Source organism: Buteo buteo, chromosome 24, assembly GCF_964188355.1.
Source record: "Buteo buteo chromosome 24, bButBut1.hap1.1, whole genome shotgun sequence".
Taxonomy (NCBI): domain Eukaryota; kingdom Metazoa; phylum Chordata; class Aves; order Accipitriformes; family Accipitridae; genus Buteo; species Buteo buteo.
Window position 1 is genome coordinate 10360625 of NC_134194.1, and position 26077 is coordinate 10386701.

Below are 26077 nucleotides of genomic sequence, written 5' to 3' on the forward strand. Positions count from 1 at the left end.
TTTGCCCGCCGCTGCCAGCCTGCCGCCACCCCTCCCGGCCCACCAGGCCTGGCAGTTCCGTGAGCCCGGTGGGCCGTGGGGGGCAGCAGCACCGTGTGCCCGGGTGTTCCCGGCTAGCCCGCGCCGTGCTGCCATGCCCCTGCTGCCCGATGGGTGCAAAAGCCCGGGCCAGGGGGGAGGCGAAGGCAGGAGCTCGGCTCCCTGCCACCCTCCTGCGCTGGGACGGGAGGATGGAGAAGCTGCTCCTCTCCCGCTCAGCACATCGAGCCCTCGCCTGCACCGACAGCCTGCCAGGCACACGCAGCTCTTCCAGGGCATCTCTACCCAGTTCAAATATCCAGGCACCAGAAAAGCCTCCTGCTCTCTCCCCTCGATTAAACAAGCAGCAGGAACTCCTCAGAGCATCTCCCGCACACCTGGAGGTCAGCCGAGCAAGTCGCCCAGCTGGCAGCTAACACCGGGAGCTGCACACCGAGAGGCTGTGCCGCCGGCTCCCCACAAACCCCCGGCAGCGCCGTTCAGCTCCAGTCAAGCCCCTGTGCTCAGGAGAGCACATCGCAGTAGCTTTGCTGAAAGCCAGATGCTGCATCCAAGCCAAACTTCCCCGGGTTACAATGCACACTTAGAAATTCCCAGGTAGGCGAGCCAGCCAGCCGGCAGCCCTGATGTAATGCCTATAAACCAGCCCTCCCCTGACAGCTGGGCTTTAAAGTGCTAACAACCAAAGGGAGCTAATTAATTTGTAGCATCACCCCTTTTAAAGCAAACCTCAGATCAGTGGCAATGATTTAACAATTCAGTAGGCTCATCATTGCAATGAGCAGTCAGATGCAGTTTTGCCCCATCCCAGCCCTGTTCCCTGCTCCCTCCAGGCCTCTCTCAAGGCCAGCTTGCCACCTCTCACCTCCTCACCCTGAATCCAGGCTCACAGGAGGAACCACAGCAGCTTTGAGGATCCTCCAGGACATGGAGCATCCTGGGGCAAGCTCCCTCTGCTACAACTGTCAACAGCACCACAGCAAACTGCTTCTGTCCCCATGGTAGGGGACACATGGGACAGGAAAGTGGCACAGCAGGGCATGGGGCAGACCTATGACAGGGTCAGACCCACGTGCTCAGACAAGCACCCCAGAAGGAAACGGCCAAAGGACTGAATCATCAGCCCAGACCTGAATGATCACCCTCAAGGTCTGCACCATCACAGCCTCTTTGCTTCAAGAGCCAGGGACTAGAGGGAAGAGGAGGAAAACAGCACTCTGCACTTTGACCTTGCCACTCTCTGTGGGCAGAGGCAGCACTGCACCTTTACAAGGCTGCCAGGACACAGTCTGATCCTGGGCAGAGAGCACCAGCAGCAGGCAGAGGCCACAGATGGTGAATATCTGTGCAGACACTCCCTCCTGACCCGTTCTAGCGTCACCAGCTCCCCCGCGGCCAGCAGCTATCGATGTCCTCAGGACGGCGTCGGAAGAAGCCATCGATAGAGCACGGCTTGCCGGTGAGGCACTGCTCATGCTCCCTGGCCAACAAGGCTGGACGGTTCCTGTGGCAAAGTCGGGTCCAGCCATGCCACGAGTGGCTGTGCTGAGCCTGCCCAGCCAGCTCCCGCAAGGATGTGACACCATGTGTCCAGCTGCAGGCCTAGAGCATGTGGAAGCGGCTCAGCCCACACCATCTCAGGATCGCAGTCACGCACAAGCCACCAACATCACACTGCCCCAGGTCCAGGAGCTCTGCCTGGAAGAGCCACGTGAGGAGCCCAAGCAACACCCCTCCAATGCTACAGCAAGGCTGGCCACGGACGGCAGCACTGGTCGGTGCTTCTGGGCCAGGACAATGGGTCCCCAGTCCAGCCACTGAGACCTGTGACACCCCAGGTGAGTGCGACCCCCTGTGCCAGGCAGCAGACTTAGAAAGCTCTCTACCTGCGGGGGCTGCTCAGGCTGAACCTGGCAGGTCCACAGCCAACGGGCAGTCCATCCTCTCCCTCACAAGGGCCAGGGGCCTGCAGAACCGAAGCATCCCTGAGCCCAGGCTCTTTAAGACACCATCTGCTGCCACAGACATGCCGCCTCCCTTGCCCCATATATAGGTCAGGTCTGTCACAGGATTAGCCGGGGTGCTTCAACTGGTGTGAGCACGTCTCCCACTGAAGGCATGCTCTGCCCTGTCCTCTCCCCAACACCCAGCGTGCCAATGGCTTGCCTCCACGCTCTCCCTGGCCTCTCCCCCAAGTCCAGGGAGATGAAAAGGCCCCAGATCCTTCTCTCCCCGCCACCAGTGCCTGGAAAACAAGTGGGAAGAAATCAGCACCAAGCACCCAGAAGCTCCCAGGCTGCAGGGGGAGCAGCAGGAGTGTCCCCACCCTACCCAAGCCCAACACAAGCACCAGGGGACATGGGACACCCCAACATCAGCAGCTACCACAGGGTGAAGCACTTCGCTGGGGAGACGGGGGGGGGTGAGGAGCTACCTCCCCACTCTGCATAGCCTGGTGGAACAGAGTTCGCTGGCAGCGGAGGCAGGACGCCTCTGCCGCGATCACACGCCACCCACTCACACCCCCAGACTGACAGCACTCCCGTCAAACGCCTCCAGCCACACACACGTGGAGGATGCTGACATGAGGAGCGAGTAGCTGCACAGGCAGCGGAACTGATAACGCCTGGTTTCCTGTCGATCTCTCCCACTTGGATTCTCTAATGTCTAATAGCAAGGCTGAGCTGTGCTGCAGAGGGAGAACTAGCAGCATCTTCCTCCCCAAGAGCCAGAGCCTGTAGCAAGTCAAGACCTTTGAGACAGCTACCACAACTGACACCATCCAGCAAGTTCAAAGCGGAGAGGAGAAGACTTGCAAATAAACAGTAAGCTTGCACAAGTCTTCATTTCCTCAGGACAGGGTAAATAATCTACAGACATATCTCCACCTTCTTTCATTTGTCCTAGAAACACTGGCATGACCTGAATAGCATGACCAGAAGGCTGCTGGTGCAGCAGCTGGGTCCAGCTCGGGTACCTCTGTAGCTCAGCAGCATCAAGCAATGGGTCATGTCCTCTGCTCTCCTGGGTGGACTCTTCTCCCCCAGACAGAAGCACGTTGAACCGTGCTCACCTCTGTCCTGGCATCCTGTGGCAGCCGGTTCTGCAGCTCAGTTGCACATGGGTGGGGGGAGAAGAGCGAATGCCACCTCGTCCGTTCCTAACCTGCAGCCTGGACAGCCTCCCTGGCCCTCCCCTTCCTTCCTACCATGAGACACCACGGTTCAGGACTCTATTCCTCTGCCTTTCACATTTTAGTTCTCCTTTCAGGCAGCTATTTCCTAAAACAGACCCGATATCTCCTTGGGCAGAGCCAGGGAGCAGGGATTCAGCCCCCCTTCCCCATACCCACATAGTGTCCCTGGGAGTCCCCAGCTCACCTGCCACCTCTCCACAAGCATCCCTCCTAGTCCAGCCCGCTCTCTACATAGTGCGGACAGTGTTAATAGCATCTGCCAAATGAGCAGCCAAGGCCAGGAGGGGCTGAGCTCCAGACACCTTTCCTACTGCTCCGCAGGCTGGGCTCAGGCAGAGCAGCAGTGTCTGGTGTTGTGGCTCCAGTGAAAGGATACAGGCAGAGCCAGAAGCTGGTGGACAGCGAAGAGCAATTTTGTTACGACTTAGCAAAACCAAGCATCTCTTGAAAGCACTAGTGACAGTCAGGAAGTTGGGTTGGATGTTTTGTTTTGCATTTTAAGAAGGCTGCAGGGACACCGACAACCTGCAATGATCATTTTCAGAAAGGAGCTCAGAGAAATTCATGATTTTCAGCAACCATTTACCCTCTTTTGTCCTTGATTTAAAATTTGCCAAGAGGCTGCTTACAAGATGCACAGAAACAGGCAGTGACCACTGTGTTAAGTGCAAAGGAGGCTTGCTGCAATACCTCCCCGGTACATCACTCACAGAGAACCCCACACCAGTGCCTGGGGATGGTTTTAAGAGCAAAAACATGACTTCCAAGCTGACAGCCCCTGTGCACAAAGCACGACTGTGCGGTGACAACAGAGCAGCCTGGGGCACAGGAGCTGGCTGACCTCTGCTACAGCTCTCGCCGGCAGATTTTTATTGTTCACCACTTTCCCAAAGCGCAGGCACGGAGAGAAAAGCAACTAAGACATTCGGCTCAAAATGCAAACGCAGCCAGGGAGCCCCACCAGCACAGCAAGGAAAAGACAACCCGCCAGAGGCGACCGCATCTCAGTGCTGCCAGGCTGGGGGAAGGAAGGACCAGAGCACGGGCCCTCCCTTCCCAGGGGTGACAATGAGAGGTGCTGGAGCCCTGGATCACCAGGACACAGGCTCACCCAAGAGAGAAAGCAGGTCCTAATACGCAGCATCACAGGCCAGTCCTCCGCTCTGCACAGGCGAGCTGAAATCCCTTACCCTGCTTTCCAGGGTAGCCAAAGAAAGCCCACAGCTATAGCTCCGCAGCCAGCGAGGTCAGGTCTCCAGGGACCAGGCTGCAGCTGGAAAATAACATTCCCAAGGCCTGTCATGAGCGCTGCTTGCTGGGGACACTGCTCATCTTGCCCTCTGCCATGCATGCAGCAAAGCAGGGAGCCCTCCCAAACCACCACGTTCCAGAAAACCCAGACATCCCATATTGGACACAGGCCCCCGTGGACTGCTCGTGCCCTCCAAGAAATAGCTCCTGCCCTGAAAGACTGAGGACTTGCAGGTGCAAGGGCGAAGGAAAGGATAAGCACCCTGGGGTGGCTCTGCTGCCCAGAGAGTTGGCAGGCTGGCTTTTCCCAGCACCCTTGCGAGCTGACAGCATGGATCGACGCTGCTTTCATCCAGAACTGACCTGTCCCAGGGAGCCATGCGACATCCTCGTGCAGCTCCATGACCCCAGGCCTCAGGGCCTGGCTCTCCCAAGTTCCTGCCACGCTAATGTCAGAGGGCCTCTGGGAGGGCTCCCCAGCACCAGCAGCTGCTTCAGACATTTTAGCAGTCTCTGGACACATCAGACTGGCACCCTATGGGCTGTGCCTGCCTGGTGAGTACACAAACCCCTTGGCCAACCATTCACCTACACAGGGCAGGTGACAAACCATGTTTCTCCAGCTTGCCCCAAACAGGGAGCCAAGGGATGGTGGGAAAATGCCATGCACCAATCAGATAATGCCATGCACCAGTAGGAAAATGCTGTGTCTGCTGGGTCCTCAATTCAGAGATGAAAAAAACAAAAACGTCCAAAAGCTCCACACTCTTCTGCCGAAAACCAGCGCCGTGCCGCTCGCCACTGGCTGCCCAGCTACCACCTCCCCAGCTGTGCCCCGCGGCCAGCCTCACGTGACGGTGAAGTGGATGCACACAGTAGGAGTGGCTGTAGTGACAGCGTTACAGCTTGTGTCCAACACACAGCTAAGCCCAGCAAATCCCAGCGCTCTGCAGCTCTCATTTACAAACCCCACACGCTCTGCGCAGGTACACAGGCTTCAGCGAGAGCTCACTGCCCACAGCCCTGGGGAAATGACACCCAGAGGAAGACAGCCCAGTGAGCACGAGGCTCTCGAACTCTCTGACGTCCACCAGCGCAAGGACAGGCCCACACCAAGCCCCAGGGACAAGAAGAGCCCTTCTTACACCAGCACCCATTTGGGCTAGGACCCCACCTCCCCAGGGACCGCCCCACTGCTATTTCAGGACAGATACTCCCACCAAGGAAGCAGGGACACCTGGCAGGACAAGCAGGACTTCGCCCTGTCCTGCTCTGCTCTGAGCGACTTCAGTCCCTGCCATTGCCCCGGGGTGGCAGGACTTCACCAGCTCAGCAGACACCTGGAAGAAGTGCTGCAAGCTGAAGCCTGGGTCCTACCTGCCGGCTGTTATTTCATTCCTCTAGCAGGTCCATAAAACAGGGATAATTAAATCTCTCCTAAACTCTCTTCCATTTAAAATAAAAATCTATAGTCCCTATTTCATTAGCTGGCTCTGGGTTTTACAGCTTGATCAATTCCCCTCACAGAGCCCCAGTCCCAGGCAGATGCAAAAACACAGCAGGCAGCTTCCACAGTGCAAATCAATGGGGATTCGCAAAGTCTCCTCTCCCTGTTCTTTGTTCCTCGCTCACCAAAGGGGAACCACATGGTGCGGCAGGTAGGGACGGCATGTTTCACCACTCAGGGGAACGTGACTGCCATGCATGGCTTCAGAGGTCAGATTTCGCGCCTGGCAAGAGCAGAGGCAGCGGCGATGCTTCCCCTCCAGTGAAGGGAGGGCCTAGCACATGGCCCCAAAAATGCAGCCACGACCCTAAAGGCAAGGTGGGGTAATGCTTCTCCACTCACCCCAAGGTGAAGAAGGATGAGGCTTAGCTCTCATGGCTGATGGCTGGAGTCAGAGCCCTCCGCAAGCATCAACTGGGAACCAAGAGCAGCTGCTGCTCTGACCTCCCTGCACACGAAGCAGAAGAGACTCATCACGGAGACCCAAGAGCACAGGCTCACCGTTTCCTGCCCTTCCCAGCCCTCTGCTGCTGCCCTGCCAGCAGGCCAGGCCGGGGCTCCAGATGGCTCTCACCATCCCTGCAAGCCTCTCCCTCCGCTGCAGGAGGGAGCTACCAGCTCCTGGCAGCACATGGAGGGACCACAGCAGCAGCAAGAGTTGCACAGACAGCGGATGGGCAGAGCGCCTGCCTGCCCATGGAGCGGAGATCAGCACGGCGAGCAGCCCTTGCCCCGAGCAACCACCCAGGTGCCACCCAGCACCTACCACACCATTTCCCTCCGCTCCAGACACGCATCCCTCTCTCCTGCCTTTGCTCAGCTGGAAAGCAGCAAGATGCCACGGTCCCCATCCTACCGGTGCTGGGACACGCCACAGAGGCAGCCCTGGGAGGAAGACCCAGCAGCCCTGGCCCCAGTGAGCTCTGCCCCGGCCACACAATACCAGTGATGGACAGATCACACCACCTGGGCCCAAACCCCAACCTCCACCAAACTGCCTGCAGGCAGGCCAGCACGCTGGTACCTGCCAGAGGACATCAGGGCAGGTTGCTGGGACACAGGAATAGCCACACGTCAGAGCGCCTGGCTCCAAGCAAGGCTTCGGGGGACAAAGCCCCGCCACCCCACTGCAACTCCCTGCATGGCTGTGTGCAGGGGGGATGACACCAGAGCCTCCCAAATGCACCCAGGTGACTCCCGCCTCACCCCCCATGACAACACCTGCCCTGGCTCTGCTGCCTGAGCTGGGGGGCATGGAGGGGTGCAGGTAGGCTGCAGTTCACCTGCTAAACCAAACCCACTGCCCAAGGGGTGTGACACTGCAGACCATGGCTCCCGCCGCCCGGCTGGCCTCAAAGCAAACACCCAAAGGTGACAAACAAAGGCACCCGGCAGGCACTCCGCATTAGCAGTATTTTTAGACACCACTATGGAGCCGGCCTTATTATTTTCATTGCAACGTGCATAATTACCCACCATGCACCGCAGTGACATCAGACGCAGCCTGCTCCCCTCCGACAGCCGGCGAGGCGAGGCCAGCGCCCGCTCCTGGCCTTGGGGACCGACCTGCCCCCCACCGCCCCCTGCGCTCTACCCTGCACATCTCCCCAGGGCACAGCCCCACCGCTACGCGTTGGGGGGACTCGGGGTCCTGGGGAGTCGGACCTGGCAACAGAGCAGAAATGGGTGCAGGTGGCAGCAGGACCAAGCGAGGCAGTGACACAGGACGGCGAGGAGGCAAGCACGGGGACAAGCTCTGGGGCTGCAGACACGCGCGGCCAGCTGTGCGGGAGCACAGGGCCGGTGCAGAGCTTGCAGCCGAGATGCCAGCACAAAACCGAGCCGCACTCCTGGGAAGAGGAGCTGTCCCCGCACAGAGGGACAGTGCCCACCCGGCCACAGGCTGCCCGTGGGGCTCAACTCCTGCCTGGGAAAGCAAGCCCTGGAGCACATCCCAGCTGCCCACAACACAGTTCCACACATCCTCTGTGGGACAGGGCTGCCACAGGCCCCGCACACAGCCCACACACCGCAAGGTCGGCAGCACGGCCTGTCCCACGGCCCCAGGTGACACCGCCACTGCTCCGTCGTTTGGGGTTTATTTGTTTTCCACCTCTTCCCCATTTACAACTTTCTGAAGAGTTTTGCCACTTCCCCTCCCATCCCCTCTCACCCGCTGGAGGCTCACACCGAGCCAGGCCCTGCTTACCGACCCCGGGTCAGGCAGCGGGGCCCGGGGGCTCCAGCAGCGGGCAGACGGAGCACCACGGGGTGTCCAGCGAGTCGGGGATGCAGAACCAGCCTCGGCAGAAGCCACCGACTCACGCCCGGCCGGGGACGCAGTAACCCCCCCGAAAAAGGGCTATGGCCGGGGCAGCCCCTGCTCTGCCGGCGAGGCCCCGAGGGGCGGCAGGGCTCCGGCTCCGCTGCCCTCCCCGGTGCCCCAGGCAGCCCCTGCCGCGCCCCCGCCCCCCCCAGCTCCCCGAGGGGCTCCCCAAGAACCGGGGCCTCCTCCCACCGCCGTGCGGCTGCCGGTGCACCGGGCCCTGCTGCCCTTTACGGCCGCCACCACCCCCCGAGCCCCGGTGCCCCATGCAGACACCACCCCCGCGCACCGGGCCCTGCGCTCGGCCCCGGCCCCAACGCGCCGGGGCCCCGCCTGCTCCGGCCATCCACCCCCTTCCAAGCTACCGCGCACCGGGCCCGGCCCGGCCCGCCCCCCCCGGGCCCCGTTCGCTCCCTCGCCCGTCGCACCGGGCTTCGCTGGCCCGTGCATCCGCCTCCCTCGCACCGGGCCCTGCTTGCGCCCTGCAAGGGCTCTGCCTGCCGCCCTCCCCGGTGCGCCGGGGCCGGCTTCCTCACCCCCCTGCACCTACCTAGGCTTTACCTACCTCCTTCCCCAAGCCCCGGGCCCTGCCCGCCGCCTTTTCCCGATGCACCGGTCCCGCCGGCCCTGCCCCGCGCAACCCGGGCCCGCGGCCGCCGCCGCGCCCCGTACCTACCGAAGGCGCGTCCCCGGCGCTCGCGGGCCGCTCGGTGCCTGCCCCGGCCCTGCCCGCCGCTCAGCCCGCTCGCATGGCGCGGCGGCCGGGCCCGCCGGGCTCGGTGTCCGTCCCGGTGCCGCTCCCGCTCCGGCCTCGGCCCGGCCTCAGCCCCGCCTCATGGCGCCCCCGCGCCTGCCGACCCGATGGAACCGGCCGCGCCGCGCCTCCACCCCCCCCGCGCTGCGCCGATGGGCGCGCCCGCCCCCCTCCCGCCGTACTGCGCCCAAGAGCGGCGCCACCCAAACCGCGCGGTGCGGTGCGGTGCTCCGGCCGTAATGCTCCGAGCGGCAGCGCACCCCAACGCCGGCCCGGGGGTGCGCTGGGGAGGGTGTCCCGGGCCAGCCCTTGGGAGGTGTGGGGTGATCCGGGACAGACAGGGGCAGTTTGCAGAGGGGTGTCCAGCACCAGCCCCGGGGGGCTCAGGGGATTCGTCCTGGGCCAGCCCTGGCAGGGTCCAGGGGTACCCCCCAGGCAGCCCATGGGGTGTCTGTGGGGGTGTCATGGGGCAGCCTTTGCAGGGGCTGGGAGGATCCTACACCAGCCCTGGAGGGGTTTTCTGGGGGGGTGTCCCAGGCTGGCCCCCTTGTAGCCCCTTCTCTGGGGGCTCCCTGACCCAGGTGTGCGGTGAGATGGGGACACTGGAGCAGGCTGGGTGTCTGGGGGCACCTCACAGCTTCCCGGGCATCCAGACCCCGTGGCTTCCCCAGAGAATAGGGGTCAAGAGGCCCAGGGCCACAGAGGTGGGGGTCCCACAGGGCCAGGACTGGCCATGCCCCCACCCGTCACCTCCCAGCCCTCTTCTGCCTGAGCGGAGCTGCACAATCTGTCCTTGTCCCCAGCGGATCCGAAGTAGGTCAGGGAGGCTGGGCTGAGCCCCCGGGGAGGGGAGCAGGTGGCAGTGGGGTGCAGAGGGCCCCAGGCACCCGCCCCAGTAGCCGCACCACCAGGTTGGTGCCCACCCCCTGTCCTGGTGGGACCCCGGTGTCCCCAGCCCAGGGGATGTGGGGCATTTCCTCAGCCCCTCTCTGGTTCCCTGGGGTGGTGCAGGATCCCTCTGCATCCTTGCAGGCTCTGCATCCCTCCTGGGAGCCAGAGTCTCATGGCTGCAGTTTGGGCTGGCTGAATCCTGGGGGACGGCACTCAGCGTGGGGACCTGGGGAGCTGGGGTTGGGGACCGAGCATGGGGCTGGGCTGGGCAGCAGCTGAGGGATGAGCATAAGGAATAAGGAAGATGAGAGAGGGATTTCTCACCCCTCAATTGCAGTTAATAATTGATGAATGTTTTTACTGCAGGAGGCAAAGTTCTCTAGCGGTATCAGGGTGTGAGCGCAGAGCAGCCCGCCCGGCAGCATCCCCAGCGACGCAACCGCAGGTAAGGGATGTCGGCCCCTGCCCCGGCCCCCACGGGCACCGTGGCCCATTGTGGGGGGAGGTGGGGGTGTCTGTCAGCTGTGAGGCTGCCCACAGGCCATGGCACAAGGAGGGGGATACCATGGTGGTGTCACAGATTGCTCATGGGCTCCAAGTGCTGCTTGGTGTGGCTCAGTTGGGCCCAAGCAATGGAGCCTCTAGCCATGCCCAGGAGAGGCTCCTGGGGTCCCCAAGCACCCTGATGGTCTCCAGCACCTGGAGGCCAACACTGTCCCCAACATGCCATGTCCCCAAGGAGCCTGTGCCCCGGTGTTGTGGCATGGAGCCTGATGCTTGCTCACCAGCTTGGCTCAGCAGAGGGGATTGTCCCCACCAGAGCCCCTCCTGCCCCAGTGGCTGCTCCCCAGGAGGGATTTGGGGTGGCTGATGGGATCAGGCACACATCAGCCCAGGTGCTTGTTCTCTGGTGTGTGTCCACAGGCTCGCTGGCAGGATGGCATGGCGTTCGCTGGTGCTGCTCCCCTTCCTCCTGGCAGCAGGTGAGGACTTTGCTCCGTGGCTGGCATGGATGGGCAGGAGGTGTTGGAGGTGCTTTCAGCCCCCAATACTTGTTCCAAATTCTCTGAGGGCAGCTGAGACCCCCAAAACAGCTGCCCACCCCATTGGCACCTTGGACACACAATGGCAACCTTGCTGCCCCAGGGCAAGGCAGAGCGGGCAGGGGGCTGGGCAGTGGGGATAGCATCCAGCACGGGTGCTGCAGCTGGAGGACAAGTGTGGTCTGGAGGTGGGAGGTGTGGGATGAGCATGAGGAAGGTGAGGGGTGGTGGGTTCCCCTGCCTCCCCTGGAGACCCAAAACACAGCCAGGAGCTGGGGCTGGGGCTAGGGAGGTGCTGCCAGGCACAGGGGTGCAGGGTGCAGGCAGAGCTCAGTGCAGAGGTGGTGCTCAGCACACCTCCTCCTTGTAGTTTCAGGCAACACAGCCCCCTTCTTCAACATGACCTTCGTCTACGTGCCTGAAGACCTGGAGTTGGGTGAGTGGAGCAGTCTTGGGGAAGCCCCAGGGTACACGAGGAGCAGCCAGAGGGTTCTCCAGCAGGGACTGATGCTGCCTGTGCCCCCAGGCCAGCAAGCTTTCCAGCTGAAGGCTATTGACTTTGATGGGGACCCGCTCACCTACAGCATCAGTGGGCCGGAGTCCTTCTACTTCTCCGTCGATGCCCAGACAGGCAGCGTGACACTGAGGAGCTCCCTGGACCGCGAGGTGAGGGCAGAGACCGGGGCAGATCTCCCTGCCTGAGCTGCGGGGTCTGGGGTGATGGGAATGGAGGGCAGAGCCATGAGACCTGTGGGAGAGCTGCTCATGGCGGTGCTGTGGGTCACTCCCTGGCCCTGAAGCCCGGCTCCAGGGGGGAGAGCTGTCTGGGAGGAGCATCCCACCCAGGGGTGGCAGGTGGGAGGGCACTGGGGCTCAGCCATCCAAGGATCAAGCTCTGCCTGGCGCTGACCAAGTCCTGCCTTATGTCCCTCCCAGCACCAGGCCAGGCTCACCATCACCGTCGGGGTGTTCGATGGGACGAACGATGCAGTGAGTGCTGGGGCATGGGCTGGGTGGCTGAAGCGGGTGATGGGGACGGGGAGGGGAGCAGGGTCTCAGTGGGGCTGTGGACAAGGCTCGGTGGGGAAGGGGGCTGGAGGTGGGCTTTGCCCAGGGGCAGGTGATGCTGGCTGGCTTCAGAGCCAAGGTGGGCATGGGATGCCAGAATTGCACCCAGCTCTGCTGGTCACCATCTCCCGCACCCATCCCATGCCCTCCCTGACACCCGGTAGGTCTCCAGAAAACTTGCCATCATTGTGGAGGACCGTAATGACAACGCTCCAGTTTTCCAGCGCCTGCCATATGAAACCTTCATCCCCGAGGTACCTCCCCAGGACCTCCCATCCCCACGGGCAGCAGGGCAGGGGTGCTGGGTGCCTCCTGTGGCATGGGTGCACCGGGAACAGGCTGACCCTACACTCGGGCGTGTAGTGACAGCGTGCCTGGGCGTGGGGCGATGGTGCAGCCGTCGCAGCTGACCTGGGAGCACTCCGTGCCAGGGCAGTTCCCTGCAGGGGCCTCTCTGCCTGTCTGAGGCACTGGTGCATGGCTGGGACTCTGCCCTTGCGATGAGCTTCTGATCAGGGAGTGCCCGAGCTGCCGCTCAGGCTGGGCCAGGGTGAGGCCAGATTGGGGTGCATACAGGGTGTGGGGTTCAGCCCAACTCCCCTCTGGCACCCCAGGGCTGGGGTGCAGCCCCTGCGCCCAGGGAGCTCTGGGGAGGGTGGCAGGGTGGATCCAGCCTCTGCCTTGTGTGAGCAAGGGCAGCAGCTCGTCCCTGCGTGGCCCACTGCACTGGGCAGCCCCTGGAGCCCTGCGGGGCCAAAGCACCCCACAGCAGGGCTGGCAGGAGCTGGGCCCAGCACCACCCCTCCTGCTCTTCTGGGTGATGCCACCCCCCCACCACTGTGTGCCCAGGACACGAAACCTGGCAGCAGCATCTACACCGTGTTTGCCAACGACATTGACACCGGGAACGCCTCCAAAGTCAGCTACAGCATCGAGGAGGTGAGCACAGTGCATTGCAGTGGGGCATGCTGTACCCGAAACCCATCCCTGAGCCACCCCTGTGGGACAGAAGGTGCTGGGTGACCCAGCCAGGGGCAGCCCCGTGGCTCTGGGGGAGCAGGGGTATGCGTCGGGTCAGGAGGGCTGGCTCTGCACCCACTGGGCAATGGGTGCAAGGTGCTGAACAGTTGCAAGCTGGGGATGAGCCAGGTGGTAGGGGGTCCCCACAGCCTGTGGGCCAAGCCTGGCAGAAGGTTGAGGATTGAGCCCCCATCCCTGCTTGGGCACGTCTGCTCCCTGCCTTGGTGACATGGGGTGATGTCCCCTGCTCAGGTGATCCCAGACAACACAGAGAATCGCTGGCTTTTCTACATCCTGGCCAACGGGAACGTGGTGCTCAATGGCTCACTGAACTATGCCAAGAACACCTTCTACCAGCTCAAGATCCTCGCCAAGGTGGGGACCAGCCAGGCTGGGGGTGCAGGGCTGCCAGGTAAGGGTGCCATGGGGCTAACAGGTGCTCTGCTCCCCAGGATGGTGGGGGATTGCTGCACAACGTGTTGACCTTCCAGAATAGCTCAACCTACCTGTCTGTGACCATCGTCGACCAGCCCAATCTGGACCCACGGTTCCTCAACGAGCCCTACTCCAGCTCCGTACCCGAGAACTGCGCCCTGGTAAGAAGCCTGCCTGCCCCATAGCATGTCCCTACCCTTGGCCCTCCCCGGGGGCTCTGATGACCCGGGGCATCTGGGCCACCAGGCATGGGGGCGGCTGGAGACATCATAGGTCCTGCCTTGATGGCCATGTCCCCAACAGGGCACCACTGTGCTGACAGTCACCGCCATGGACAGAGACACAGGGGTGAATGATGAAATCTCCTACAGCATCACCAGTGAGTGATGGGGCAGGGTGGGATGGGCAGGGAGTGAGCAGTGGCAGGGTGGGATGGGCGGGAGGGGGGGATCAGGCAGCAAGGGGTGCCACAGGGACTGGTTCTGGGCTCCCAGGCGCTGCCAGCATGCTCTGCTGGCAGAGAGGGCCAGGCCTGAGTTTCCCCGTGGCTGCAGCTGATTCCTGCTGTCCTGTTGCCCTAGATGCCAGCGTCCCCTTTGCTATCAGTTCCATGACGGGCACCATCACTGTGAGTGGGCTCCTGGACCGTGAGCAGCTGCCAGGCGAGGAGGTACTACTGGAAGTCATGGTGAGTAGGAGGCAGCAAGGGGAACCCCATCCTCTTCCTCTCCCCTGGCCCCTCCGACCAGCTCTCTCCTCCTGCCCAGGCGCGTGAGAAGCACCTGGACATCCATGGCAAGGTGGCCCTGGCCAGGACCCTGGTGGCAGTCACGGTGACCGATGTCAATGACAACAAGCCCCAGTTCTACCACTGCTCCCTTCCCAGCTGCAACTTCTCCACCAGTGCCCAGAACAACTTCAGGGGCAACATCATAGAGCACTCCTCCTCCAGACTGCCTGTGTCCAACCTCAGCATCGTCGCCCACGACCCGGACAAGGTGGGAGCCTGTCCAGGGGTCTGAGAAAGGGTGCAGGTGTTTTTCCTTGCTGCACCACCCACCCTCACTCCTGTGTGTCTCTCCCGGCAGAGCATCAACAGCAATTATGAGCTGTACCTGCAGGGTCCGAATGCCAGCGCCTTCACTGTCTCCCCTGCAAAGATTGTGGGCACAGGGGAGGTCCAGCTCCTGGTGCAAGACCCATCCTCTGTGGACTATGAGATAAGCCATATCATGGTGGTGCAGGTGGGACCCGTAGAGCTGGCTCACTGTGGGGGCATTCCCTACTCCCTGCATATGCTGGGGCACAGCGGGGACACAGCCCTTCTCCTGCAGAGTTCAAAAGCCAAAGCAGAACATGGCTCTGCCCTGGCAGCTTGCTTGGTGCAGGGGAGCTGGGCTGGAGTGTGACACGTCTCCTTCTTATGTTTGGGGACCCATGTGAGACACTGTCCCTTCTCCATCCTGCAGATCATTGCAAATGACACGGGAAACCCCATGGACTGCTGCTCCACGGCCACTGTGACCATCAGCCTCATTGACAGCAATGACCACATCCCTGAGTTCCCCCAGAACACCTACAACCTGAGTGTGATGGAGGGCAGCCCTGCTGGCACCGTCATCTCCCCAAACATCACGGTCAGGCGCTGGGCAGGGAGTGGGCACAGCTTACGTCCCCCAAGCAGGATGCTGGGCACGCCTGGGACCACTAATGCAGCTTGCGTTGAGGGCACTGGTCTCTCCAAGGAGGTGGTGCCAGCGGGCACACAGACTGTGGGACTCTGTGCCCATCAGGGCCACATTTTTGGGGTCCTCACTGCCAGCGGCCAGTGCCCCAGACTCATCACTGCTTTGGGGGCTAAGGCAGACTGAACAGACCCTTCCTTCCCTCTTTTAGGCCTACGATCCAGACAGTGGTGTCCTGGGCCAGATCACCTACCAGCTGCTCCCAGAAAGCATGTACGTAGGGGCACAACCAGCCATGACCAGGATATTGTCCTGGAGAGGGGGCTCCAGGCCTGAGCCCTGGTGATGGCTCTGTGTGTGCTGTAGCCGTAAAATCTTCATGGTGAACGCCACGACTGGGGCAGTACTGGTGCAGAACGGGAGCTTGCTGGACCGGGAGACTCGCTCCATCTACTACGCCAACCTCCAGGCCAAGGATGGGGGCAACCTGGTGGGCACCACAGTGTTGGAGATCACTGTGCTGGATTACAACGACATGGCACCCATCATCACCGGCTCCTACTTCATCTCAGTGGAAGAGGGGCTGAACATCAGAACGCAGATCCAGGTATGCACTAATGGAGGTGGAGGGGATGATGGGAGGCTGTCAGAGAGGAGCAGGGACTGTCCCCGTGGTGCTGGACAGCCCCATTCCAACCCCTGACCTTTTCAGGCTATTGACAATGACGAGCCTGGCAACCTCAACAGCAAATTGGGCTTCAAGATCTTGCCAGGACCATTCAGCAACAACTTCACCATCAACGCATCCACAGGTGAGATGCACAGCAAGGAGCCACTGGACCGCGAGGCCTTGGAAGACGAGCAGGGGCAGATGGTGGTGACTGTGGAGGTGTATGACCACGGCACACCGCCGCTCAGCACCTTGGTGAATGTCACCATCACTGTGGGGGTAAGCCCGGGGCACAAGAGGGGACACACTGGGGCAGGCTGGGGCTTGGAGCTGAGATGGATGGGCAGGGAAGGGATGTGGGATTCCTGGCCGTGGCAGAGGCACCATGTTCCCAGGCTCCATGTGGGGGTGGAGGGAAGACTTGATGCAGGGAGGCAGGAGAGGGCTTGTGTCTCTCCTGCCTGCAGGCAGGCAGGTGTCCACACTCCTGTCCCCAGCCTGCTGTGGGGCACCCTGTTTCCTGGAGCAGCTACAACCATGGGCTTTGTCTCCTGCAGGACAGAAATGACAATGCACCCATGTTCCTCAAACAGTTCTATGAGTTCTCAGTCTTTGAAGACTCTCCAGGTAGAAGTTGCACAACCAGATTCGTGGGACCAGTGGTGTCCCTGAGTCAGTGCCCACTGGCCACTGAGTGTCTGTCTCCACCTGCAGAGTCCCTCGTGGGTGTGGTGGAGGCCACAGATGCTGACCAAACAGACATCAATTCCCGCATTTCCTTCCTGCTTCAGAGGGGTAGTGGCTCCAGCAACTTCTTGATCCGCTCATCCCACGTAGGGCCAGGGCACTATGATGGGCACCTGTCTGTGGACCCTGACATGTCCCTGGACTATGACACCCTGAAGCAGAAGTTATTCTCCTTGGTGGTGCTGGCAGAGAACACAGCCGCAGAGAACATGGGGGACACTGCCAATGTCTCGGTGGTGGTCCACATCCTAGACATCAATGATGAGCCCCCCACTGTCCTGCCTTTCTCGCTGAAGGATGTGCATGTAAGCGAGAATGGCATGCAGCAGGGTCTGGTCCACACGCTGATCGCCTCTGACCCAGACACCAACCACTCACTGGTCTTTGAGGAGCTGGCGGTCACCTGCTTCAAGGGGGCCAGCAGCGCCGGGGAGGTGTGCTGGGACTGGTTCGTGCTGGCACCCAATGGCTCAGTGCTGGTGAACAGCTCAGACATTGACTACGAAGTGTGCGACAGGGTGATGCTCACGCTGCGGGCTGAAGACCTGTACACCGAGAGGGGCAACCGCTACAGCCAGAATGGTATAGCACCCACTCCCCGCTCCTTCTACTGCCACTGGGCATGGGGGGAGGTGGGCCCTGCCTCTCCCGCCTCCCAGGAGGAGCTGTGGGGAGCGGGGTGGGAGCTGGGTGGTTTGGCAATGGAGGGAGGGTGTCCCCAGTTCTTTTGGTCCCTGCCACCGAGACCTGAGCCTGGTGGGAGGATGGGACTCCCAGGGGAAGCAGAGGAGGGTGCTGCAGGGCTGCTCTGTTGGTGACCAGAGTTCTGCTTTTGGGGCATTTGTAGAAACCCTAAGGATCCTCATCACCGATGTGAATGACAACACGCCGCTCTTCCTGCCCATCACGGAGACCTTTGGTGAGAAGACGGGGCTGGTGCATCCTGTGGGCTCCTCTCTGCACCCACACATGCTCTGCCATGCTCTCTGGCAGCAGGCACCTTCCCCCAGCCAGGGCAGGGCTGTGAGAGGTGCAGGGGCCAGGCTGGGGTTACTCGATGCTTTCCATGAAGGCTGTGGGGCTGAGGGCAGTGGGGGGATGCTTGGAGCTCTGCTGAGCCCTGGGGTTGTGTGGGCATGAGGTCTGCAGCAAGCCTGGCTGCACACCAGCATGACTGCACCATCCATCTGTCTTTCCCTGGCAGTGGTTGTCCCCGAAATCTCTCCTGTGGACCTGCAAGTGGCTACCGTAAAGGTGAGGAGCTGTGCGCATGCATCTGTCAGTCTGTGGAGCCGGGCTCGCATCTCCCCACTGTGGGCAGGCAGTGGCCTTTCCCATCCATGCTCCTGCCATGCTTTGTCCCTGCAGGCCACGGACGCTGACTCAGGGCTGAAGGGAACCATCATCTTCTCCATTGTCAGTGTGGTGCTCGTGGACGACAACGGGGTCAGCCGGCCCTTCGAGAACCTCTTCAAGGTGGTGACAACGCCTGAGCAGGACAGCTATGTCGGGAGCATCCAGTGAGGCCATGGGTCTGGGAAAGGGTGGGGGGCACGTGGCTCAGCTCCTGCCTGCCACAAGGCAGAGGTGCAGGCAGGGCCAGTGCAGGCTGGCAAGGGGACAAATCCATCCTGGGGTCCTGCCCTGGGCATGGTGGCAGGGTGGAGCTTGGGGGATGGTGACGCCCTGCCAGGGATGTCCCATGGAATCGACGACATCCCCATCTTGCAGGGTGGCCAGCAACCTCGATGGCTCACTGAAGGGGCAGTACCAGGTGACAGTGGAGGCTCAGGACCGTGAGGCACCAGTTCACACAGCACAGACCGTGCTGAACGTGAGTGTCACCCCTGCCCCCCCATCCAGGGACACCCCACGGCCTGCCCAGCCCTGCTCACCCCTGCTCTCCCCACACAGATCTTTGCAGTAGATCAGAGCTACCGCATTCGCCTCCAGTTCATGACAACGGTGGATGAAGTCCAGAGTAACTCTGAAAATATCAAAGCGTAAGGAGTGCCGGGCTGGGGTGGTTGGTGCGTGGCTGGGCAGCGGGGGACACGAGCATGCAGGCCAGGACCCACTGACTGTCTCTCCTAGCTTCATAGACCACGAAGGGGACCAAGGCAGGCAGGTCCCCACCAGAGCCAGGGACTGCAGGGGGTCCAGCCGCTTCCCGTGCCCACGAGCGGAGCGGCAGGACACCCAGCCCAGCCTCCCTCCATCCTTCCTGTTCCTAGGGCCCTGACCACCGCAACTAAGGCAGGGGTCTACGTGGTGGCCATCCGGACCATAGAGGACACCCGTGCCGCCCAGTGAGTGGGGCCATGCGGGTGGTGGGGAAGGGGACGTGGTGGTGGCATCGGAGGGGGTCACCCTAGGGCAGGGCACCGTGCCCTGCACCCCACTCACCCCATCTTTGATCCCGCAGGGTGAAAGCCAAGTCAGTAATGGAGGCGTACTTCGTCTACAGCAATGGCACTGCCCTGGACGTCAACCAGCTGAGCGTGTGCGTGCTGGGCCGGGGGCCGTGCGTGGGCACTGCCACACGCCTGGACCGGCCTCGCCGCTCACGCCTCCGCTTTCCTCGGCAGGCTCATACAGTCCAACCCGCTGGTCCTGGCTGAGCTGGTGAACCTGGGCCTGGCCGTCATTGTGAGTGGGGCTGGGCAAGGGGCACAGAGAGAGGGCACCAGCAACATGTGGGGCTGGGGGGTGGTCTGCTGGCCAGGGCTGTGCCCTCACCCCTGCTCTGCACCAGGGCCCCGGGGAGGTGGGAAAGCCCACCAGGGAGACAGAGCTGATTGGCATCATCGCAGGGCTGGCAGCGTTCCTGCTCATCTTCATCCTCATCATAACCCTGGTCTTGATTCTCACCACCAGGAGGTACCGCACCGCCCGCACCCCCTCCTGCCTCGCCCACCACCCCCATCCTCACCGGCAACCCTAAACCCATCCCTACCTTCCATCCCACTCCTTTCCACCCCATCCCATGGCCCAGCTCCCCCTGCCCCTCTCACACGCCCTGTCCCTGGGCTTTGCAGCTACAAGAGGAAGCTGAGTGCGATGAAGGCTCTGAAAGCGGCCACAACGTTCAGCCCTGCCACGGCACAGCAGGGAGCCGGCATCCCCGGGACCAACCAGTACAATGCAGAGGGGTGAGTGGGGGCAACCTCTGGCAGGAGGGGAGAGCCCAGGCATGTCCCCCACACCCAGGGGCTGCAGGGCTCGCTGTCACACCCCTCCTGCCTGGGGGGACTTGGCTACCCTGGGCTGACCCCACAGCCCCACGGGATGGTCACTCACCTACCACCCGTCCCTGGCCAGGGCCAACCCTATGCTGAACCTCTCGCTCAATCCCTCCCACGACCTGGGCTTTCATGAGGACTCCATCTCCGTAGCCAGGTGAGCTCTGTGGGCAGGTCTCAAAGGCCACGGGGCCATCACCCTGTGTCCCCACTCCGCCAGTGCCAGGGCCCTCTTCTACCCCCCCACCCTCCACTCTCCACAGCATGAATTCCCTGGATGAAAACACAGTAAATGCACCCGGGGACTACAACCTCAAGGCCAAGGTGAGTGTGCAAAGAACTGCTGGTGCCCAGCAGGGAGTCCTCCCACCGCACCCCCCTGTCCCCTCCTCTCTGCTCTGGTTCCCAGGCTCCTGGATCCCTCATATCCTCTCCATCCCTTTGCCAGCCCCCAGCTCCTGGGAAGGACGGCAGTGTCCCTGTCTCCCATCTCTGTCCCCATCCCCTCTGACCACACTCTCCTTCTACAGCAGGGCAAAACACAGCTGACAGACCCCACTGACGAGGAGGTGCTGGTGGCCGCCCTGAACCTGAAGGAGCCCACCAAAACAGCATACATCAACACCACCTTCACCACCACAGACTTGTGAGCAGGCGCAGGAGTGCAGCAGGGCCGGAGCGGGACTTGGGCAGCTGCTTTGATGATATTGTGTTCAGAGGCTGGTAATAAACCTGTCCCACGGGGGTCATAGTGTCCTGCGGCCATCACCCCGGGGGGTTCAGCCAGCTTGGGGGCATCTCTCCTGGCACGAGGTGCTGGTTTTGGGCCAGGCTGGTGCTGGAAGGGAGGTGAGCGCCACCACGGGGCTCAGCCTGGCTTCTTGTCCCCAGTACCCTTCCCTGGGCTGCCCCACTGTCCCCTGGCCCCGCTCAGCCCCAGGGGAAGGAGGTGCAGGCAGCCCCACTCACAGGTTTGTGCAAGGTTTTATTACCCAACATCCACGTTGACAGGTTGGTCCTCCCGCCCCCTTCCTCCCCCCACCCCCAAAAAAAGAAGTGAAGAGGAAAAAAAGAAGAAAGTAGGTGATGAAGCCGCAACGCCAGTGTGCCGCAGCCTGGTATGCCGCAGCTCGGGGCTGGAGGTGGGGGACAGCCCGGGGTGGGGGGGGGGGAATGGGGATGCCCCAGGGCTCCCAGTCTTCCCCGAGTGCCCATGACACTGTTCCCGCAGCCCAAGGCACTGAGCAGAGCCAGCACAGAGCAGGCACCAGCCGCAGCTCTGACTGCCAGCTGGTGCTTCAGCGAGCCCTTCGCAGCACACCCCCCCGGGTCAAGAGACAGCCCCGCAGGCCCAAAACAAACCCAGGATGTACAACAGGGGTCTGGGGGGGCAAGACTTGCCCCTTAAAGAGAGGAAGTGGCTGCACTGGTGACCCTGGCACCTTAAGCTCTCCTGCACCTCTGCCCAGAGGGGATGGTGCAGCTCCTCAAGCACCCCCATTTGCAGCCTCCTGCCTATCAGGTGCTGGGCACAGATGGGCACAGACCTGGCCCCCACCTTGCTGCGGCACTGCGGGGCCGGTCCTCTGCACGGGGCCAGGCTGGAGGGGCCAGGACCCACGTCTCGGCAGGACGCCGTGGTGCTGCTGGCCACGGGGATGCTCACCCCCCCGCATGCCGACCCTTTGCTCCCGACGCTCTCCAGGCTGGCGGGGCGCAGGCAACATAGGAAAAGTGTTTGAAAAGAGGGTCACGGCCCCACAGGCCACCAGGGAGGAGGTGGCTCCAGGCAGGACGCACATGGCTGAAAGTGTCTCTTAAAAAGCTCCAAAAATGCAAACACGGTTCAATAAAAGCCCCCCCCACCCCCCACCCTGTAAAACCCCAGCTGTAAAAAGTGGCAGCGCTTTGCAGCCTTTGCATCCCTGGCTGCCATCAGACGAGAGCAGCCAGCAGGGCCGGAGGGACCCGCACAGGGACACGCATCCACATCCCCAGCATGTGGTGCCTCTCTGGCACCGGGGCAGCTGGACAGGCCCGGTGGCCAGGCAGCCTTCATCCCCACCACCAGCCATGGTGAGGATGTGCCAAGGGCTCTGATGGCTGCTCCCAGGCAGATCCCCAGGCAGGGTGAGCTGGGGGCCATGGGGACAGACTCCCCAAGCGCCTCCAGCCACAGTGACGGGGATAAGCGGCTCTCCACCACAGCCATAGTTGGCCCCAGTCTCTCCCATTTGAGATGTGTCCCGGTGCCCCGCGTGGCCACATCCTCCGAGCTCCGGGGCACCCACGGTACGGCAGTGGGGCAGAGAGGACAGGGCTGTGGAGGTCCAGGCTGAACGCCCCTGCACTGGGCAGCCACGGAGACCCGCGTGTGCACAGCCATGGGCTGGTCAGAGCGTGGCCGAGCCCTGGGCAGGCAAAGCGGTGGCACGGCGACGCACCAGCGTCTCTCCAGCACGGGGAGCAACGCTGCTGCCCGGTGTGCGAGCGAGGCCAGAGCTCGGGGGAGCCAGCAGCGACCTGCCCGTGCCCACCCTGAGCCATGTCCAGACCTGTGCCACGGGCAGGAGGTGCCACGGAGCAGCCATCTCCGGCTAGAAGGAGCCACATGCTTCCTCATGCTGAAAAAAGCCACCAGGCACAGAGACAGGGCACCAGCCTCACATCCCAGGGCACCTCCACGGGGCTAGTCTGGTGGGGGGACGCCAGGCTGGGAGGGGGACCCCCAGCAAAGGAGATGCCTTGCCCCAGCGTGCAGTGCTCCATCACCGCCTGCCCCAGCCCCAGGAGCCCCACACACTGGCAGCGGGCATCTCGGGACGCCGGGGCAGAGAGCCCTCCCCGCTTCCCCCGAGAAGCCCCGCAGCACCCCCACCCCGCCGGCGCAGGCAGCGGCTCACTCCATGGCGGGGCCGGTGCGGGAGCAGCACCGGGGCCGCCGGACGTTTTGCAGCAGAGCCCGAAAGATGCTGGGCTGCCTCTTGGCTTCGCCTTTGCGGGGGGCTCCCTTGACGGAGCCGGCACGGGTGCTCTGGGGGGTCATCACCACCTGCCGCCCGTGCTCCTCAATCTGCTTCTCCAGGTGCTTCTGGATGGCCATGCCCAGCACCTCCACCTCCATGGAGGCCCCATACACCTCCCACGTCATCCCCTTCTCGTCCCAGCTCACCTCCCGGATGGGCTCCGGAGCCTCCTCCACCACTGTCCCCTTCACATGCACCTCGGGGTACGAGGCCTGCGGGGACTTGGCCACCGGCGTCATGGGCCCAGTGGCCACCGAGCGGGTCTCCACAGGCATGGACACCTGCATCTCTGCGTCCTTCTTGGAGGGCTCTGGGTGCGGGGGGGCAACAGAGCCCGTCTCTCTCTTGGGGAAGGTGAAGGCAGCAGCCCCACCCGGGGGGCTCATGGGGCTCAAGGCCACCGACACCAGGGATGCTCGGCTGTCCACTTGCGTCCCCGTGTCCTGCATCCCGGCGTCCTGCGGTGGGGTCACCTTGAAGGAGTAGGACTCACAGAGCAGCTTGGCTGTCCGGGGCTGCTGGCTGCTCCCGGCGTCCGCACCCTGGGCTGGGGTCCCCTCAGCTCTGCCCTGGCCCAGGGCAGCAGGGCTCAGCCCTGTCTCGCTTTGGCCCCAGCTCCCCGCAGTGCCGGTGCCAGCGGGGTCTGCCGTGCCCCCCTGGGGGTGCTTGGGAGCCTCACTGCCCCTTAGCTGGGGCGCAGCGCCCAAGGACGTCCCTGTGCCACCCTGGGGCTGCTCCTGGCTTGGAAGTTCAGTTGCTCCGGTGCCCACGGCAGGCTCCACGAACGCCACGTGTTTGGCAGGAGCCGGCACGCTCCCCATGTCCTTGCTGGGTGCCTTGAGGCAGGGCTCAGGCTGGGGGGGCACGGGGGCTGTGTTCTCCTTCTGGGTGCTGGAGACCCCCATCCCCACGGGACCACAGGCAGGGGCAGCGCCACTTGGTCCCCCGCAGCTCCCCGTCACTGCCGCCACACTTGGCTCCACGCCAGCGTCGGGGAGAAGCGTGCTGGGAGCCGGTCCCGTCGGCGACGGCACCTTCTCCACCGCTGGGCTGGCCATGGTGCCCTGGGCCTCCAGCTCAGCCACGCAGCAGGTCCTCATGGCACGGCCCCCCGTGGCACAGCCGGAGCCGGGCAGGCACTCGCCCACCGGTGGGCAGCCAGGGGAGCTGGCGCTGGGCTCGCAGGTGTCCTCGGCCCCGGCCTGGCGGCTCAGCAGCTGCAGCCCCTCGGGCTCCTTAGCACTGCCCATGCCCGGGGAAGGCTTCTCCCATGCTAGTCCCGCTGCTGGTCTGCAAGAGAGAGGATGGGGCAGTGAGGAAGAAGCAGTGCGTGGACACCCAGTCCCTCTCGGTTGCCAACTGTTTTTCTCCACGCCACCCATGACAACAGGTTGGGCGGCCGCCTGGAGCACCCACCAGCCCCAGCACAGCCTGTGTGGTGGCAGCCGGTGCCTGGCCCCACGAGAAGGGCGGAACGGTGTCGGTCGCCTACCGTAAAAGCCAGCCTTCCCCTGGTGCGGCCAGACTGGGAGTGGGATCCAGGCGCTGCTGCAGCTGCTGGAGGGGGGGACGTGGTGCAGGCACCCCTGTGGAGAGAGCGGCAGCTGGAGCACGGTCCGGGCATCAGGCTGAGAGCCTGGGATGTTCGGTCCGGGCATCAGGCTGAGAGCCTGGGATGCTCGGCACCCCCTGCCTGCCAGTGGGGAGCTGGGCACAGTGTGGGGTGAGACCGAGCTGGGCCTGGGGCTTGAGGTGTGCTGCAGGGCACGGCAGGGGCACGGGGCAGGCCAAGTCCTTCCCTCTGCTCGCTGGGACCACCATCCCCGGAGCTGGGAGTGACATGCGTTCCCCAGCCACGGGAACCCCCAGCTCAGCACCTACGCCCCGTGTTGCGGATGTGCTGAGCTCCCGGCCATGCTGCGCAGAGCTGGCTGCAGGCAGGCACCCTGGCACAGCGGGGGGACAAGGTTGCTGTCACCCAACTGGCCCCAAACCCTCCCAAACCCCATGGGACAGCCCTGTAGCAGGAGCATGGCGGGAAGCCCCAAGTTCTCCGGGAGCCCCCCAGCTCTGCCAGTGCCAGCGAGTCCCTCGGGAGCTGGGAGCACATGGGTCCCACAGCCGTGGGGCACTCCACGCCTCTGGCCACAGCCACTCGTGGGTCCCGGAGAGGGCAGAGCCAGGCAGACGCGGCTGGAGCCGAGCGAGTTCCCCCCAAGGGAAGCAGCAGGAGCAGGGACCAGGCTGGCACCGACCCCCCCGCGGCCGCCCAGCACCGCTGGAGCCCCGGAGACAATGACACAGCCCCCCCACCATCCCTGTCTTCCCACGCAGCTCCCCGTTCCCGGGGGGGGGGGGGGGGGCCCTGCCGCCCCACACCCCGACCTGCCCTGACAGCACCCTACGTCCCGGGGGGGCTGTGGGTGACCTGCCCGGCCCGGGGCTGGGCGTGCTGCGCCGGTACTGCTGCTCCACGGAGAAGCTGCGAACCCCGGCACACGCGTGTGCAAACGCTCAGGCAGGCAAACACGCGTGTGCACACGCACAGGCACGCGCACACGCACAGACACGCGTGTGCACACGCACAGGCACGCACACGCCAGCACATGGCTACGGGCACACCCGCACGCACGGACACGCGTGTGCAACGCCCCGGCCCCGGTTCCCGGGCCGAGCCCGGGGCAAAGCCGCCCCCACGGCCGGGGTTGGAGGGGCGGGGGGGGGCACCCCGACACCGACCCCGCCGCCCATCCCGGGGCCTGCGCCGCCGCTCCCCCCCAGCCCCGGGGGTGCCGGTACGGGGCGGGCGGCGGCAGCGCCTCGGCCCGGTCCCGCCACGTGCGCCCCGGGGCCGCCGTTACCTGCGGCGGCGGATCCTCCCGTCCCGTCCCGCTCCGCTCCGCTCGGCTCCGGCGCGGCGGCGGCGGCAGCGGCGAGCATGCGTGGGGCGGCGGCGGCGGGGGCGGTACCGCGCCCCGGCCCGCTCCCCCCCGGCTGCCGCCCGCCCCGGCGCCCCCGGGCAGCGGTGGGGAGGGGAGGGAGGGCCGGCTGCCGTGAGGAGCGTGGGGGTCCCAGCACCCCCCGGTGTCATCGCTGTGACCCCCACCGGCCCGCCCTGGGAGCTCCCCATCACCCCACAGCCCCCCCAGCATCCCCCAGCATCGCCCCCCCAGTGTC

The 26077-nt window shown here is 63.5% G+C and overlaps 1 protein-coding gene across 1 annotated transcript; it reads left to right on the plus strand.

Annotated features, from left to right (window-relative positions):
* Window positions 1-10901: 10901 nt before the first annotated feature.
* CDHR2 (cadherin related family member 2) lies at window positions 10902-20524 on the plus strand. The gene is made up of 31 exons (XM_075056637.1): window positions 10902-10947; window positions 11378-11443; window positions 11534-11673; window positions 11944-11997; window positions 12240-12329; window positions 12925-13014; window positions 13348-13470; window positions 13548-13691; window positions 13834-13909; window positions 14112-14218; window positions 14298-14528; window positions 14619-14774; window positions 15000-15167; window positions 15427-15488; window positions 15582-15822; window positions 15928-16164; window positions 16443-16512; window positions 16600-17214; window positions 17480-17551; window positions 17837-17886; window positions 18001-18152; window positions 18364-18466; window positions 18547-18635; window positions 18867-18941; window positions 19058-19135; window positions 19221-19281; window positions 19388-19512; window positions 19671-19784; window positions 19954-20031; window positions 20138-20198; window positions 20405-20524. Exons 1-31 carry the CDS (start codon window positions 10902-10904, stop codon window positions 20522-20524), a joined length of 3894 nt encoding a protein of 1297 aa, XP_074912738.1.
* The last annotated feature ends 5553 nt before the right edge of the window (window positions 20525-26077 follow it).